Source organism: Chelmon rostratus, chromosome 23 (genome assembly GCF_017976325.1).
Source record: "Chelmon rostratus isolate fCheRos1 chromosome 23, fCheRos1.pri, whole genome shotgun sequence".
Classification (NCBI taxonomy): Eukaryota; Metazoa; Chordata; class Actinopteri; order Chaetodontiformes; family Chaetodontidae; genus Chelmon; species Chelmon rostratus.
In genome coordinates this window covers 3,301,325-3,317,808 of record NC_055680.1, presented here as the reverse complement: position 1 = coordinate 3,317,808, position 16,484 = coordinate 3,301,325, and the positions used below count along the sequence as shown (strand labels likewise).

Sequence of the window (16,484 nt, the reverse complement as noted above, 5' to 3'; positions counted from 1 at the left end):
CAATCGTTTGCGGTACTTGAAAGGGAAAATGAACCCAGAATGTCAGCTTGGTGGCCAACAGAGTGACAGAGAGGTCCTGTTACTGGAGTCTGAAGAGTATCACAGGAGCAGCATGTTAACGAGGTTACACTGAGGACAACGTTCCCATTCACTGTTATCACACGTGAGAGAGACACATTAGAATTTAAGAAAGAAGGAAATGGACTGAAGTGCCAAAAACCTTTCATCAGGAGAGGATAAAGAATCAGGATTAATCAATATTTAGTGTTCAGTTAGCAAGAATAGAAACAGATATGTCCGAAACGGAATAATTGCAGTTTAAGAGTTATTCTCTACTTTCTGTTTGCTTGTTTATGCCTCCACACCGACAGCTATGAGAAATTATGTCTTCGGGTTGTCCGTACCTCCGTGCTTCCCATTCTCATGAACACAGTATCTCAGGAAAAAAAGAATTTCTTCAAATTCGGCACAAACGTTCACTTGGACACAAAGATGAAGCGACTAGATTTTGGTGGTCAAAGGTCGCTCTGACCACACAAAATACATTTATGGCCATAACTCAAGAATTCACATGCTAATTATTAGACAATTTCACACAATATTTTATAGAGTAAAATGATGAAAAGTTGGCATTTTATCCAAAAGGTCAAAGGTCAAATTCACTGTTACATGATGATCTGCCAAAACACTTCTGGTCATTATTCATCAGAATAACAGAAGGCAGACTGTGACCATGTTTCACATGTGCTCAGATACTCAACTGGTGACACTGATCTTAAAACTGTGCTGATTGTTTAGATCTTCTGTGCTGCTGGTTAAAGATGTGTGTGAAGCCTCCATGTTTTACCATTTGTAGCTTCTTTACAGCGTCATTCATATTAGGAACATTGGATTCACCACAGGCTCAATGGTTCTGCTGATCTTGACCCTCAGCTGATTGTTAGTTATCCAGCTCTCACTGGATATTATTCACTGTCATATCAATATAGTGATAATAACCATTTCACCAAAAGATACACTTAATACCTTTTATTAAACTCCTTCACAGTCTTCACTACATATATGAGTCTGCACAGTCATGAATGTGAACTGCAACTGAACTGGTTGACAGGCAGACAACTGTCAGGCAGCAATTATAGCCTTTTCTTTCAAGATGTGTGTAAAAGACAAACACTAAATTAAGACGCCTTTCAGATTTGATCAGTTTATTCTGATGCTGTGACAGTTTGGCCAATGGTCCATAGACAGTTATTCTAGTTTACAGATAAAGCTGTTACATCACTGTCCAGCACTTCAGACCTGAACTGTGGCATCGGGACGTTCCAGTGACTGAGGCTGGCTTATCAGAGCCAGCGAACAAAAAAAGGCTTCAACCATAGAGGCTTTGTGCGGCCCACCTCAGCACAGACTAACATCTCAAGCCTTTCTTCATCTCCTCAGGTACTGTTCCTTGCTTTATTCGCACCATGAATTTAAAACTCACAAACAAGAAAAGACGACTGAGGAGTCAGGTTCGAGATTATCAGGGCTTTACAGAAAAAGCCGGAATGATACCAGCAGGTCAGAATCAGCACTACTCAATTTGTGGATGGATTTTACATCATAGCTCACCCGAAAGTTTTCCAAACTAGAGGGGTTTATGATCGCCTGTTCACCGTCATATTTCACCTGCTTCTCTTCCAGTTACGACTGACGGCTGCAGGAGGAGGCATGAAAGCCTCTGCCTGTGATCTGATGACTGATTTTATTAACAAACTCTGACAATAACTGACTCTGAAGTGACTCATATGACAGACTGAAATGTTTTTGTAAAGAGTATCCTGTGCCAGACAAAGTGTGATGTATCTGTTAAAAACTGGTAAATATTGTCCAGATACAAAGTTCAGTTCTGTTGGGTTCCCGTTCCTGTGAGGCACCTTAGGGTGGGGGGAGTGTGAGGACAGGCTTGTGGGGAAAAGGGCGACAGGGTGCCTTGACCAGTTCGCTGTACCTGAAGGGAACAAAACAAATCCCACTTTGTCACAGTTACATCATTATTTCTAGGGGGCTTTGGCCACGCCCACCAGCGCTGGCCTCAGGGTGCGGCCGTGAAGCTTGTAGCCCACTTTTGTTACTACGGCGACGCTGCCGGGCTCCTTGCCCTCCACGGGGGCGTGGAAGAGGGCCTCGTGCTCGTAGGGGTCGAACTTCTGGCCGTCGGGGTTGAGCTTGACCAGGCCGTGCTTAGTGAACACCTTCTGGATCTGGACCTCGGTCATCACCAGGCCATCGTACAGGTTCTTCAGGTGAGGGTTCTGGCTCGTCACCTCCTCTTTGGGCACGCTCTCTGTGGCTTTCTCCAAGATGTCGGCAACCTCCAGCAGGTCCTTACAGAAACCCTGGATCCCTGGTGATGGAAGGAAGTAAGAACTTTATTCAGCATGCTTTAAATCTCTGACTTTGTATCAAAAATGTCATGCAGCCATTCAAGTCAGGTCAAGTCTTTCAGGTTTCTACAACATTACACTTAAGGCCGGATTATGAAACCACTCCCTTCTTCTACATAACTCTAACCCTCTATAACTGTGACTGCTGGGTAGCAGCCACACCTGACAGTTACAAGGTGATGACACATCATCAGAATCATTTCCCATGATTTTCTTGAGTCAGTCGCTTTAACAGACTTCCTCTTTAGGTGACCTGAGAGCAAGTAAAATGGAACTAAAAAGGCCTCTTAGTGAGGTATGTTGCATTTACCTCTTGTTAAAAAAAAAAAAAAAAAAAAAAATACAAAATTAAAACAATCTGAAATGCGTAGATGTAGCACAGCAGTGGCACTGGTAGAGGAAAAACCATGAAGTCAAAGAAATTACTCTGATTAAATGTCCGTTATAGCTGGTTCAGACCAGAAGTGAAGCAACATTTTTACGCAGTGTGATTACACACGAAGCGCAAATTTGCGTCTATTCGCATATTTGTGCAAGTTGAAAATATTCAACTTGAGCAGAAAAATTGGCGTGGATTGCAGAGTGTTGTTTGGGGAGGACCAGGCAGAAAGGAGGGGCAAAGTGGCTGTTCACCGACAGACGGCTGCAGCACCGGGGAGCTCTGGATGAGAGGGGGTTCAGGGGGAATAAAAACCCAGAGTCACAAAAGGAAAGAAGGAAAAAAAAAAGAAGAGGGGTCTGGAGGGAGACAGAAACTGTGTTTACACCTGGCATTAACATGCATCTTGGTTGATTTGATCACAAATGGACAGCCCAGACACATCACCATGTCTATCATGTGTCTCCAATTTAGTCATAAAGGCTAAAGTTGCCCTTTTGTGACATCTAGTGGTTGGAACATACAGCTGCAGAATATTTTATCTGAACCACAGGGATTATTTTCTGAAGGATTTATTCACGGGAAAGCTCATGTTATGTGGTGGATCCAGTTGATATGTGGAAAACTGGTCATTACCGTATAATTTAGCATCTTCTATCATCTTCTGACTCCTCGTCCTGAGGTTCTCTGTGTCTGCCAAGGCCCGTTTGTACTTATCCTGGAAAGATGGTAAAAATGTTAAGCTGTTGTAAACGTTCCTCCATTCACAAATAAATACTATTTGTTGCGTGCAGCCATATTATGCAAGATTTTGTATGAGGAATCCTCAGTTTTCAGTGGTTAAACTCTCATTGCATCAATTTAATAATTTTTTTTTTTTAAATGCAGTCAAAGGAGATGTAACTGTTCTCTCTGTCTGCTCAACTCTACTAAACTGGAAGTGACCCTGTCTGCAGACTTACTGTCATGTCCTTTAGCTGCTCCTCCAGCTGGGTCTTCTCCTCCACCAGGACTTTCTCCGCTGCGCTCTGCTCTGGCTTTTCAGCCTCCTCCTCTGACCTGTCGCCATTCTTCTGCTGGGTGGCAGTACATAACAACCGTGGAGACGCTCTGGATGGGCAGAACACATATAATAACAGGTCATATGTCAAGTGTTGGTGGCTGCCCGCTCACTTGACTGACTTAACTATGTTCTGTGTGTAGGTCTCACTACCCATGTTTACATGAACATTTATTAAAGTCAAACATTTCTCTGCAGAGTGTGAACTATTTAATTTGCATACAGATGCCTGTAGCCAAATTAATGCAGGCATTTGTCAAGACATATTCCTAGAGCTGGAACCATGAGTCAATTAATTTATTGGTCAGCTGACTGAAAATGAATACAGTTTAATAGCCAATTAATGAGTAAGATTTAAGATGAAACCAATAGTAAATTTCAATTTTGGAGTGCTGCGCGGACAAAACACACATCTGAAGACATCACCAACTGATGGGTTTTGCCATCGCTGTACACAGCACACAGTGGAAGAATCCCCCAGGAAGTGACTCACTAAATGGTCTGGTTGTATACAGTATTATATGTATAGAGATAGGTGAAAAACACCTGAATAAATATTTAGAGAAACAGCAAATGATCTGCTTCCACACAGGACAGGAGGGCTCACTGAATGGTTCAGAGGTGAAAATAATGTGAATCACATGTTTCATAGTCACCAGATCTCAACCAAACTGAGGACTTCTGGGAGATTTTAGAAGAGTTTTATAAACCCATCTGTACCAACTGTACATATTATGCAAACTTCTCCTCCAGAGGTCAGGGTATTCTGGTTCTTTGTCCAGGCCTACTAACTGATGGTATCAGACAGCTTAATTTACACTAGTGCCAACTGTACAACTGCCAGTAGCACTTACTAGGAATGTTATACAACTACCCTGTATGTCATACAACAACAAACCTCCAGTTATATAGACTAATAACAAGTGTCATTTTGTTAGACCACCGTACCATCTAACCGGTAATGTGGAAACATGACACCAAACTGCTTTTTTATAATTTTTTTTACGATTAAACTTTAGACAAAATGAATACACGCTCGCTAACAACGAATGTTAAATGAGCACATTTACGAATGGAGTTTGGTACGGACTTCTCTCCTGCCAGGAAAACACCGATCACAGTAACGGAAGTCAACGCATCGTGAAACGCACGTTGGATGATAATTAGACATGCGAGAACGCGAACACACAAAGTCAAACCTCACATGACAGGCAGTCTGAACGTTAGCTTAACCTAACGTTTCTGAACTACATCCCTCTTTATTCATTTAGGATATGTCACCATATGTCATCATCCTGTTTGTAGCAATGCCATGCTAACAATAACACACAACCACACTAATATGCTGATTACATCTAATATTTAAGTCTGAGCAATGTCACCTCCGACACACACGCACGCACATCTCATTATTAAATGTATGCCTTATTTTTCACACAGGGTCAACATTCAGGACCATGGTCGGTCACGAAAGCTAACGCTGCTAGCTGGCTACTACTCCCCGACATGACAGGAGCTCCTCATCCTGCCAAACAAAGCCTTAAATTGCTCTAAAGACCACAATTCAGTTAACAAGGTCGATGTTGAAGTATGTTACCTTATTAGCGCAGGCGAAGCTACAAGCGAGTAGCTCTGTCTCACTGCTCGCACACACCAGCTCGCCATTTTCCACTGTGCACCACTGTACAGGTAAAACCTCCTTGTAACGCACGCTGACTGGACGCTCAACTTGATGTCGGCAGTGTGGCGGTTGAGCCAATCAGGAGTCCGTAGAAAGAAAACCGCTCCGAGTTGACCAATTACATTCAGGGAAGAGTTTGACGTCGGTTTGTAGTTTGGTTGAGTTGAAGTTAAAGGTGAAAGTTAGACACGTGACCAAGGACAGCGTTTAAAAAGTCTTACCAAACGAAAGGTCACTCATCCTTTGGTTATTCAACTCAAAGAGTATACATTTAGAGCTTTGATATTTTCCTGATAGTTAATGGGAAATGCAAAATAAGATTTTCCTCAGTCAATTCAAAGCAGAGTTGTAGTATTAGATTCACTTGTTCCAGAAATTCAAACTGTGGCCTTAAAATTGACAACATGTAAAACAGTTGAAAAAAGTTTCAGAATATTGTCTGTTGACACATCTTGGTCACACAGAGCAACATGACAAATGCAATTCAAATATTGGACTTTTTTTTATTAGACTCCTCTGTCACTGCCATATCTGTCACTTTAGTTGATTTCTCTCAAGATAATACACGAGAGAAGCAAACTGGGACCAGGCTTGAAATTCTCTACCTCTTTCACACTGCACATAATAATTTGATCCATTGTTAGGATAGAGAAGTGCACAGCGGGCAGATGCTAAACATATCAGTGTGGCTAATGGGTGTGCAACTAGACTAAATTCTATGAATGGGACTCAGATATGAGTCAATTCGGTTTAAGGATACGTCAAGTTCTAATGCTGTGCTGTGTTCACAGCTCTTGAAGATGACCTGGTCAAACCAGTGTTCCTGACGCTCAGGTGGAGTGGAGGTAAGCAAACACTGCACAGGAAGTTAAAAACTGCACAATGCTTCAGGAGAATCAGCGTCCTGAAGATGAATACGACTGCTGACAATAAGGGGTCAATCTGGATTACTAGGCAAACATATAACAGGTATCCAGTGCATTTCAGACAATGGAATGATTATGTAGTTTTGTTTTCTTTAACACAAACAGAATCCCTCAACATCATTGAACCACAGCACCTAGACTGCATGTTAATCCAAGTATTTACACCATCTGGACTCACCTGCTCATATATCTATATATCTATATATATCTGTATATATATATATATATGTGTATATATATATATATATATATATATATATATATATATATATATATATATATATATATATATATATATATATATATACATATACATATATATATACACACATATATATATACATATACATATATATACATATATACACATACATATATACATATATATACATATATACACACATATATATATATATATGTATAGATAGATAGATAGATAGATAGATAGATAGATAGATAGATATATAGATATATGAGCAGGTGAGTCCAGATGGTGTAAATACTTGGATTAACATGCAGTCTAGGTGCTGTGGTTCAATGATGTTGAGGGATTCTGTTTGTGTTAAAGAAAACAAAACTACATAATCATACCATTGTCTGAAATGCACTGGATACCTGTTATATGTTTGCCTAGTAATCCAGATTGACCCCTTATTGTCAGGAGATGGTGTCCAGTCAGTGTCAAGGGGCAAACTAATGCAGCCTTTCTAGTCACAGAATAAACATTCATTGCAGCAGTCTCAGTGTATTAAATGGAAAAGCAAAACATGATGGCAAGTGCAGGTAGCACTCAGCCACCGGAGGGCATTTCTCCAGGTGTTCAGAGGAGCATGCAGCGGTTATCATTTGAGTCACTGTTGTTTTAGAGCAGTCGTATTTGAGCTGGTTATCACTTGAACCCCACCCTCGGATCTGTGATCGGTGAAATGTGTGCAGAGATGCGAGCTGCGACAGTCAAATTGCCTGCAGCTTCCACGCAGCCCTTTGAGTGACACTCCCGGTTATAGACTGCTCATTCACAGACGTGTTGTCTCCCTGTCGGGCTCTCCTCAAATAATCAGCCTGGCTGTGGATGAAAAGAAACATCTCGCATCATCTTTTTCTCCCCCTCTTCCTGCCACACACACACACACACACACGCACGCACACACACACACGCACACACACACACACACACTCCAATCTCCTTTTCATTTCCTCTCTCTCTCTTTCTCATCCTTTCTTTCAGGGCACATCTGACAAGGCGGAGCTAATTGATAGGCATGCCATTTCTCCGTGCTCCTTGCCAGCCCTGCGACTCCACCTGTTCACATGTCTCAGTCGCTGCCTCAATGGGGGAGGGGGGGAGAAGAGGCAAATTATTCCTTCATTTTGCAGTAAGCGGAGCAGACAGGTTGGCACTTCCTCATTAGGAGGAGGTTTGTTTCATGAGGTGAGGCATGGATCCCTCTTGTTTCTCCTTTGATGAGGCCTTGCAGAGTCAGACTTTGATGTCTGTCATTAATGAACCTCTTAAAAGACTTCTGATTCGTGCCTAATGGGAAAGGGACTCGAGCAATGTGGTAGCTAGGAAAGCGTGCAAGCAGCTTCAGCCTCAGACCGCCACGATTTGATGGAAACTTTAGCTGTGTTTGTTTACTTCTCTCTGCAGGTTGAAGCCTTTTAACAGAATGTTGCGATGTTGTCCAACCAGGTTTCATTTGAATAAAAAAAAAATCTGCTGGAGTTCATTAAAGGGGCAATCTGCTGGGAGCACAAATCAGCCTATGAAAACAGTCATTTGAGGTCTTCTTTGTCTGTGAAGGAGCTTTGTCAAGTCTGAGGAACTGTCTTACAAACTGAGAGCCACTAGGGGGCGCACATGTGGCTCCCCACCAGCCACAAAGCTGAATTCAGAGTCAGCAAACTTAATAAATGATAATAATGAATATTTGATTTTAGTATCATTTCAGGTGAAGTTATATAATATGAAACTGGCTGCAACAATGAATCTATTTAGTGTTTTCTTTCCTAACTCAACACCAGCTTGACCACCTCCACATAAGACAAGAAAATAGGTGTAAAAAGGTTGCAGAGGACAGCACCCGAAAACCAATAGAACTTGGTTTCACGGGTGATTAGCCAATCAAAAGCCCACACAAGGGAGGCTGTCCCTGTTTCTGCTCCTCACACCGTCACTAAGTGAGACTTTTCGTCACTCTGCTCCACTCTTTGAAGAGATGGCGTCGGCCGTTAAATTCAGACCTCGCATTCGAAATCTCACCTCAAGGTCCGTTTAGCTCAGCAGCCACACTATCACATAATCTCCACAAGCAGGCCAGTTTTCTCACTTGTTACGCTGGCTTAAAAGTTGAGTTTGTAAGTCTGCTCTCAACCTTGTAAAGCTGCTTGCTACTGTTCCAGTTATTATTTGGAGCTAATTTTATGTTGTATGCTTGGTGCTGCTCTTCTATAAATACACAAGTTAATTAGAGTTGTTTGTGAGTTGTTTTGTTGCCTTTGGTTCGTTTAGTAGTAAAATGTATGAATAATTTCATCTGATGTATGTTTCTGTATGTTTGACAACATTGCTGCGAGAGGTCTAATCACCATTTCCCCTCACTGACCCGGTCCTCTGTCTGCCAAAGTTGGACTGGGGACACGTGACGAGTGTGTTTGTTGGGGGCTTATCTGGGTTAAGGATTTAGTCCTTATGAATAGTCATTGTGAGCTCTCAGCCTTGGGGATGTAGAGGCAGACAGAGCTGTCTGTTTGTTTACCAGAGACGCTGAACCAACTTGCCTCCAAAAGCCGGCGTCATATAAAAGCAGGAAGGGCGAGGGGGGCTGACGGAAGGCAGACACAAATGAGTGAGGGGCATAGATGGAGAGGCATGACACAAGCGCAAGGAGGAAAATAAACCTCACATCAAAGCCCGCTTGTAATGGAAGAAAGGTTGAGTGCGGCTGTGCGGATGCAGATTGTTTGAAAGTTTTTTTGTTTTTTTCTTTCCCCCACGCAAACTAGAAGACAACATATTCAAGGTTGTTCAATTATTCATGTTCGGGGATCTTCTCCGAGCCCTTTCTCTTCTCATCCAACAAGACTAACAAGACCTTCGCAGTATTACCAAGAGGATGTTTGTTTACACGGATCAGATTCGGAGCGGGAAAATAGCTCACAAGGGTCAGATGATTGCCACAGCTTTGAAGGGCAGGGCGCGCAGAACACCAGCAGGGGGCATTCAAACACACGTTTTAATGAATGGCCTGGGGTCAGATGGGCTGATGGGAGGCATGGCAGGGGGAACGCATGCAGTACAGCGCAGGGCCCCGGAGGGAGGCTTTCTCAGCGCTGCGCCCACAGGACGGCGCACAGCACAAAGGGGGACTTTCATTCATCACTTTCGTCTTTCTCTGGGATGCATGCGGCGGCACGACAAAGAGAGAGGGAGCACAGCCGAGAGAGACCCTGTCACCGCCACTATCTGTGCAGCCCATCACTTTGAGTAATGGAGAGGGAGCCTACTCAAGCATGGATGTTAAATGGAAAAGCACAGCGAAGTGAAAAGGATTTGGTCTCAGTACATCCTTCATGAAATATTATTTTTGTCTCTGGGCTCAATAATGCGCCTGATATGTACAGTTTGCTTAAGAGTATGTATTCCCAGCTTCAGCTTGCACACCAGTAAAGTAGAAACACAGCAGGAAAAGCATGCAGGTTGGCATTTGCATAAATGTGCACACACCTGTCCCAGATTTACATTTGCAGAAAGACATTTAGACGTGCAATAAAGCTGCTCAGAGAAGATGCAGGAACGAATTGATCAATATCAGCTCAAATAAAGCCGCTTATAGTTTGATCCTTTCTTTCCTGAACTCTAAACCTCAGCCTGCTAGTGCTGCAGCGCTGCTCTCCTTTACCACAGTGCTAACATTTTCATTTGCACGTGTGTTTGAAAGTTAGAGCGTGCAAGTCAGACACTGAGGTTGCCAGAGCTATGCTAGGCTGCTAAAGATGATGCAGAAAGCATTCAGATAGCAGCTTCTAATATCGAGTCCTAACTGTGCCCAACACCTGATCCCCATCCTGAACTTCACTTCATCTGAACACTAACTTTGCATCTTTTTTTTTTTTTAAATCTTAGCTTATTTGACAAGAATTCCAAACAAGACACAGCTATCAAACTTTTGTGAAAGTGTTGTTGAAACGGGCGTTTTTTCAGCTGTAGCTCCTCGTGAAATGTCATTTACAGCGAGGTGAGTGATGATGGTGCGCTTACCTCAAACTTAGCATTCGTGACATTCATTGAGTGGCCCGACAAGGCAGGGTATGACTAAAGGCCTGCCAGCCTGTTTTCCTGCACCATATGAAATATGCAGCAGCACCTTCTGGAATCTTCATCCCTCCGTTACTGTGTTCAGTGTTGCTGGCTTTGGAAAGGTGTTGGGCCTGTAATCAAACATGTGCAAAGGTCCACACAGTGTAGCTCCCTTAAGTGCAGTTTAATGGTACGTCCACCTGTGATGTCTGGCAGCACACTATATCTGACAAATGCAAATTTTGCCTCTATTTAATACAGCCAAAATTTGCATATACATCAATCAGTACAAATTATAATAAAAAAGTAGACTTGCAAGTTGCAATTTTTCCTGCTGTGCAGTGATTTTGTTGGCAAAAGTTGGCGTTCAAAGTCACTAAAAGTTTTAAATGGTCAAAGGTGATGCTGGAACACGCATCACAGAGGTTCAGATTCAAGTCACATGACTTGTTTTACTTTGGCTTTCCTTAAAAAGACATTGAAAAAAGTGGATTTTTAAAAGTGATTTAATCCAAAATCTCCCTGGGCAAGTCATTCCAAAGTCTAACTGTGAAGGTGACGTCACCTTTGTGTCTACAAATTATTGAAAATGCCTCAACAGCAATGAGTTACACCAGCCCATTTTGCCTTGAAATATCATAGTCGATATGTCTATTAGAAAGCATGAATTATTTCTGTATTATGTATATTTTCATAAATACTGAACTAGTGTTGACAGCCACGCTTGTGTCTCTGTGAAGCTACGTTTACTGACAGTGGTGCCTCAAGCTAAATGCTAACGTCAGCATGCTGATAGCCTCACAGAGACAACATGCTGATGCTTAGCTGCTATAATGTTGTCAACGTTCACATCTTACTTTAGCAAGCTACCATGCTAACATTTGCTAATCAACACAAAGTACAGCTGAGGATGATGGGGGCTGAACATTTGGACCTAATTTCGCGGCACCTTTCCACACTTGGCTTGTTGAAGCCTCACAGACTCCAGATCAGCTCTATTGTGCCCCGATTGATCTCTAATGCAGCTGATGCCTGTGTAGCATGAAGCCGGCCTAGACAGGTAGAGGATGACAGCGAGGTTGTGTGAGGACGCTTGCATAGAGAACTATGTAAACACAGGACGCCCCCTCCCCGGTGACTTTCCCTTCTAACTCGAGCTGAGGACCCTGGGCTAACCTTGAGCATGGAATAACTTGTGGGAGTAATAATTCACTGCTACATTTCTTGATGTGACAGCGCATCATTTCCCCCGCTCCCCATAGACAAGCATGTCAGCCTCTGTACTCCATCCACCCCCGAACACACCACCTCCACCCATCCGCCTCTCCTCCCCACGCTCCCTTGACAACAATTAAGACGTTTGCCTTGCACAATAAACAAATCTGTTACAATTAGCGTTGCTACACCAGGGTGGGTTTCACTACCCTATCTTGGGTCCTGGATGGTGCCGGTGGGCGGGTGGAGGCACCGGGAGGCCCTTGCGCCGGCGTTCAGATGTTTAGCTCTGTTGAAAATAAAACCCCAGGGGCGGCTGTGATTGAGTGAGACTTGTGGGCGGGAAGGATGGTGGAAAGTGGCCTGGCTCTCTGGGGAAATCTGACGAATGGAAACGTATTTCCATTCCCAAAGCAAAAATTTACATCAAGCGACGGCAGAATAAAACTGCTCTGCTCTGCCTCTCGCTGCTCTGATGTGTTTATTGCTGCAGTGAAGAGGCTTTAAGGATGGTGAAAGTTAACAGAAGTGAAGTGCGGCTTCTATCGGCGTACGGCAACATAAACTTGTTGTTTCACTGCAGAGTCATGTTGCGCTGACGTGGTCTAAATGCTGTGTCAGAGGCTTTTACCACCAAGCCTTTCCACTGTACCGACACCGATGACATGCTAAGAATTGTGTTTTTACATGATGGTCTATTTTATGTTTCAGAAGCCTCCGTCTTGACAAGAATATCATTCTGAGGGAGACCGCTTTCTGCGAAGGCACCAAATGAAAGGGGTAAGTCTATCTAATGGCTTTTATTTTGGTGAATAAAGCATCTTCTAATGCTTTATAGATCAGTTGCCAGCCATTAATGAGAATATTTGTGGATTACCAGGTTCTGAAAATTTCTTTGGCTGATGTTTGTCTTCCTGAAGGGCTCAGTGGACCCTCAGACTAAACTAGTGTGTTAAAAGTGTGGTTTGTATGAACTAGTTGGACTCACCCATTGCCACAGGACTGGACTCTGTAACCCACACATTATGGTGTGGTGATAGTAGCTGTCTGGCCGGTGCAGACGGCTCCTTCTGGCTAAGAGGTTGAATGGCAAAGTTTCTAAACTTCTACACAGTCTGAACAGAGAACTCATCCTTTGGGGATTGTCTGAATGTGTGAACTCATCATCTCCACCTTTGCTCTCCTGGATCCTCCCACAGCAGGTGTGCTGCAGCGGTGGCTACTAAAGCTGGACGGACGCTGTATGGGTTTATTAATCTTGTACATTGTGTTATCATTCTTTCTGAACGGCCAAAACGGAGGAAATGTGGCTCAAGCCGCACAGTTCTGTCACTGCGGAGATAAACGGAGGACCCTCGGTCGGCTTTCCAATTAAATTTCATTCCGACAGAGTGGTTGCGCCCTCTTTTTGTTGTTACTCTGTGCAATTCTGCTTTTCACAGACAGCAAGAAGAAGATAACATGCTGCACTCTTTTTTGCAGCAAAGTTCAACATTATGTCTAAATTCCACCTGATTCTAAAATGAATCAGAGGCGACCGATTCTACATTAAAATCAGGTATGATCAGGTATGGTCTGTCACTCATCATCTCCTCCACATACACACCCTCCTCTGTCCTAATAGATGGGTTAAAGCAACCAAAGCTGGCACCCATAGCTCTGATTAGCCCGTCATCCTTGAAGGTCCATTGAAGGTCAGTGTGATTGCTGGGAGAATTAAAGCTGCCTCACGATGCAGCTCTGCACATCGCTCATCACATCTCAGCCTCATGACACAACACTGAGCCGCTCGAATGGGTTAGCACAGGAGAAAAGAAGAAAAAGTTGCATATTTGGTTAGTGATGCAGTTGTTTCCAGAAAAACATCATTACTCGAAAATGAAAACACCAACACAGGTATGCCAGCTTATGAATTTGGATCCACCGTTCAATTCATCACTTAATGAAAAATGTAGATATTTGGATTGTAAATTAGAGTTCTAATTAAATCACATTAAATATGCTGTTATCCACCGGAGATGTAAAGCAGTATGTGTGTCTTTATGAACTGATGTGACCTGACTCTTTGTAAGTGCACTCAACACAAGGGTACACACTCAATGTGCTTGAATTATGTGTTTTATTATTTCACCGTTGCAATACAAAAAAAAAAATATATTGTATAAAAGTGAGCATAAAGTGCATTCGTCAGCTTCAGTGTGCAAGGTTTGGTGTATGCAGTGTGGGGAGGCACAGAGCAGAATGCACACGTCGCTGTGCATTAGGTGGTGAACATGAAAATACTCCTGTGCATTTGTCCAGTACAAGCCTGCCTGCAGCTTTGTTTGTTCATGCTCTGGTGCCGCCAAGGGACGCCGAGGCGTTCAGAGACCCTTGTTTCTTCCTGTCGAAGTGCGTACCCGGCAGCCGGGGTGAGTTATCAGCCTCGACGCTTTTAATCTGGGATGACAGAGCGTGACTGCCTGGGCGCGGGGACCTGTATGCCGGGTGTTAGAGGAGGGGACCGGCCCCTGTGTGGTCCTTAATTGATGGTCACACTTCTTAGACCGTGCGAGATATGGAATACTTGGTGGGGAGCGTTGGTGTCTGTATGTGGTTAAAGGTGTGTGTGTGTGTGAGAGTGTGTGTGTCAGTGCTTTCAGGATCCTGAACCGAGGTAATTACTCCTCAGGAGTTCAGTGGGGTCAGTTGGTGGCCCGCTCTTTATTGGGGTGGAACATCCCATTAAACTGTGTTTGAAGGTGTGTGTTTACGCTTCACCATAGAGGCTAGATGAAGTGATGGCGGTTAAGTATTTTATTTAGTATTACTACTAATAGACATTCTTAAATTAACAATGGATGAAATGGCGAATGTGAAAGGGCTCACTAGTAGTAACAAACCCAGAGAGAATGATCACTCCACTCTGCAGAGCTCCGTGTCGTCTTTCAGCTGCTGATTTTGTTTTACTTTACTTAAGTTTACTGTTCTGGCTCACTTCCACCGCTCTCATTAACCGTTTCCCAGCTGCGGTGGGCAGATGTTGTTAGCTAAAGTGCTCGGATCAAACCCGCTGTACGCTGCCCAAACAGCAGACGGACGCAGTTAGCGACGAGACGGTGAACAATGTGGAGCATTCAGCAGCTAAAGAGCCAGATGTTCTTCTCAGGAGTTGACCAAAACGGAGCTAAAATGTCTTATCCGTAAGACGACAACTGTTCGCTGTGGCAGCTTTGTGACTTATACACACTGACATATGACCTTATGATGCTAATTTAAACACAAGATACTTGTGCTCAAAAAGAGGATTCATTCTCAGTGAAGAACCTTGGAGCCCTAATCTGCCTCTATACATCCCAAAGAGCAGTGATTCCTAGCACGTCTCTGGGGGTCATCAGGTGGAAACCTCCCTTCAACAGTGTTTCACCTACTTAGTCCCACTACACCTCCAGGAGGCAGTGAACTTCGGCGTCCCAGAGTCACCCCCCCGAGTGCCAGTTCACACTGCTCCTACACAATCCAAACAGCACCGCCACGTTCAACTGACCCAGAGATGCTCCAGGTAGTGGCCAGTACCGATGCTACCATTTAGCTAATGCTAACCGCTAACTGCTAAGAAGAACAGAAGAAGACAATACAGCTAGATCCTATACTGTTAATGCTAACTGCTAGATGCCAATGCTAACTGCTAAGATACTATCATACTACCACCGCTTTAGCTATTGTTAGCTGCTACAATATGAAACGCATGTTGGCAAGAAAAATGACGAATTTCCACATCCAGCAGAAATGAAGCAACATTAGCTTAGATTAGAAGTTTGTTTCTGGCCAGCTGATGAATATTTACAGACTCTTCAGCTTTGCTTTGCTTAAAACCAACTCTTGAGGAAAAAATACATATTTGACTCTTTAACTAATTCTTAAACTTTATGTAATAACTAGCTGTCAACACAGTCTGTCTCAGTGCTTTTTTGAGCCAGAAAACCCAATCAATGGGCTAAAACAGGCTAAAAAGCTGCATAGAGCTGAGGGGAACTGCAGAGCTGCTGCTGACTCTCTGTAGGTTCATGCGAGCCCTTTTACATTATAAACAGCCACTTGATTAATTGTAAATATAAAAAAATATGCGCTTTGGTTTCCTACATTTACCCAAAACACCTTTACTCCCCAGGGAAGGACTGGGAGCTTGTAGCGTTTTCAGTCATAGGTCACATTTATGCATGTGAAATATAACATTCTGGGAAAAAGCTGCAAAATCAGAGCCAAATTTCAGAACGCGTCTCCTCAGCATAACCTCTCGGAAAAGTAAACTCAGTAAATATTTCATGGCCCACATTGATGGCTGTCTGTGGCACTCTCTTGTTTGTGTGTGTGTGTGTGTGTGTGTGTGTGTGTGATTGCAGATGAGAAGTATGGATGAATAAAGCAGGTCTTGCATCATCTGAGCGCAGAGACAGCTCAGGGGGAGTCAAACCTTGGACCGCGGGAGTCCAGCTTGTTAGCATGCAGCTGAGCGGC

The 16,484-nt window shown here is 43.4% G+C and overlaps 1 protein-coding gene across 1 annotated transcript; it reads right to left on the bottom strand.

Moving 5' to 3' along the window:
• Positions 1-641: 641 nt before the first annotated feature.
• On the bottom strand, positions 642-5,583 carry grpel1 (GrpE-like 1, mitochondrial). Its single transcript, XM_041965339.1, has 4 exons — positions 5,463-5,583; positions 3,768-3,915; positions 3,442-3,523; positions 642-2,386 (listed from the first exon to the last, which is right to left on the bottom strand). The coding sequence occupies exons 1-4, from the start codon at positions 5,528-5,530 to the stop codon at positions 2,040-2,042; spliced, it is 645 nt and encodes a 214-aa protein (XP_041821273.1). The 5' UTR covers positions 5,531-5,583; the 3' UTR covers positions 642-2,039.
• Positions 5,584-16,484: the final 10,901 nt, after the last annotated feature.

Coding starts and splice junctions, on each gene's coding strand:
- grpel1 (XM_041965339.1), bottom strand. CDS start 5,530: ATGGCGAGCTGGTGTGTGCGAGCAGTGAGACAGAGCTACTCGCTTGTA. Junction 3,916..5,462: donor GCTTCGCCTGCGCTAATAAG/GTAACATACTTC, acceptor CTGCCCATCCAG/AGCGTCTCCACGGTTGTTAT. Junction 3,524..3,767: donor AGCAGCTAAAGGACATGACA/GTAAGTCTGCAG, acceptor CCATCTTTCCAG/GATAAGTACAAACGGGCCTT.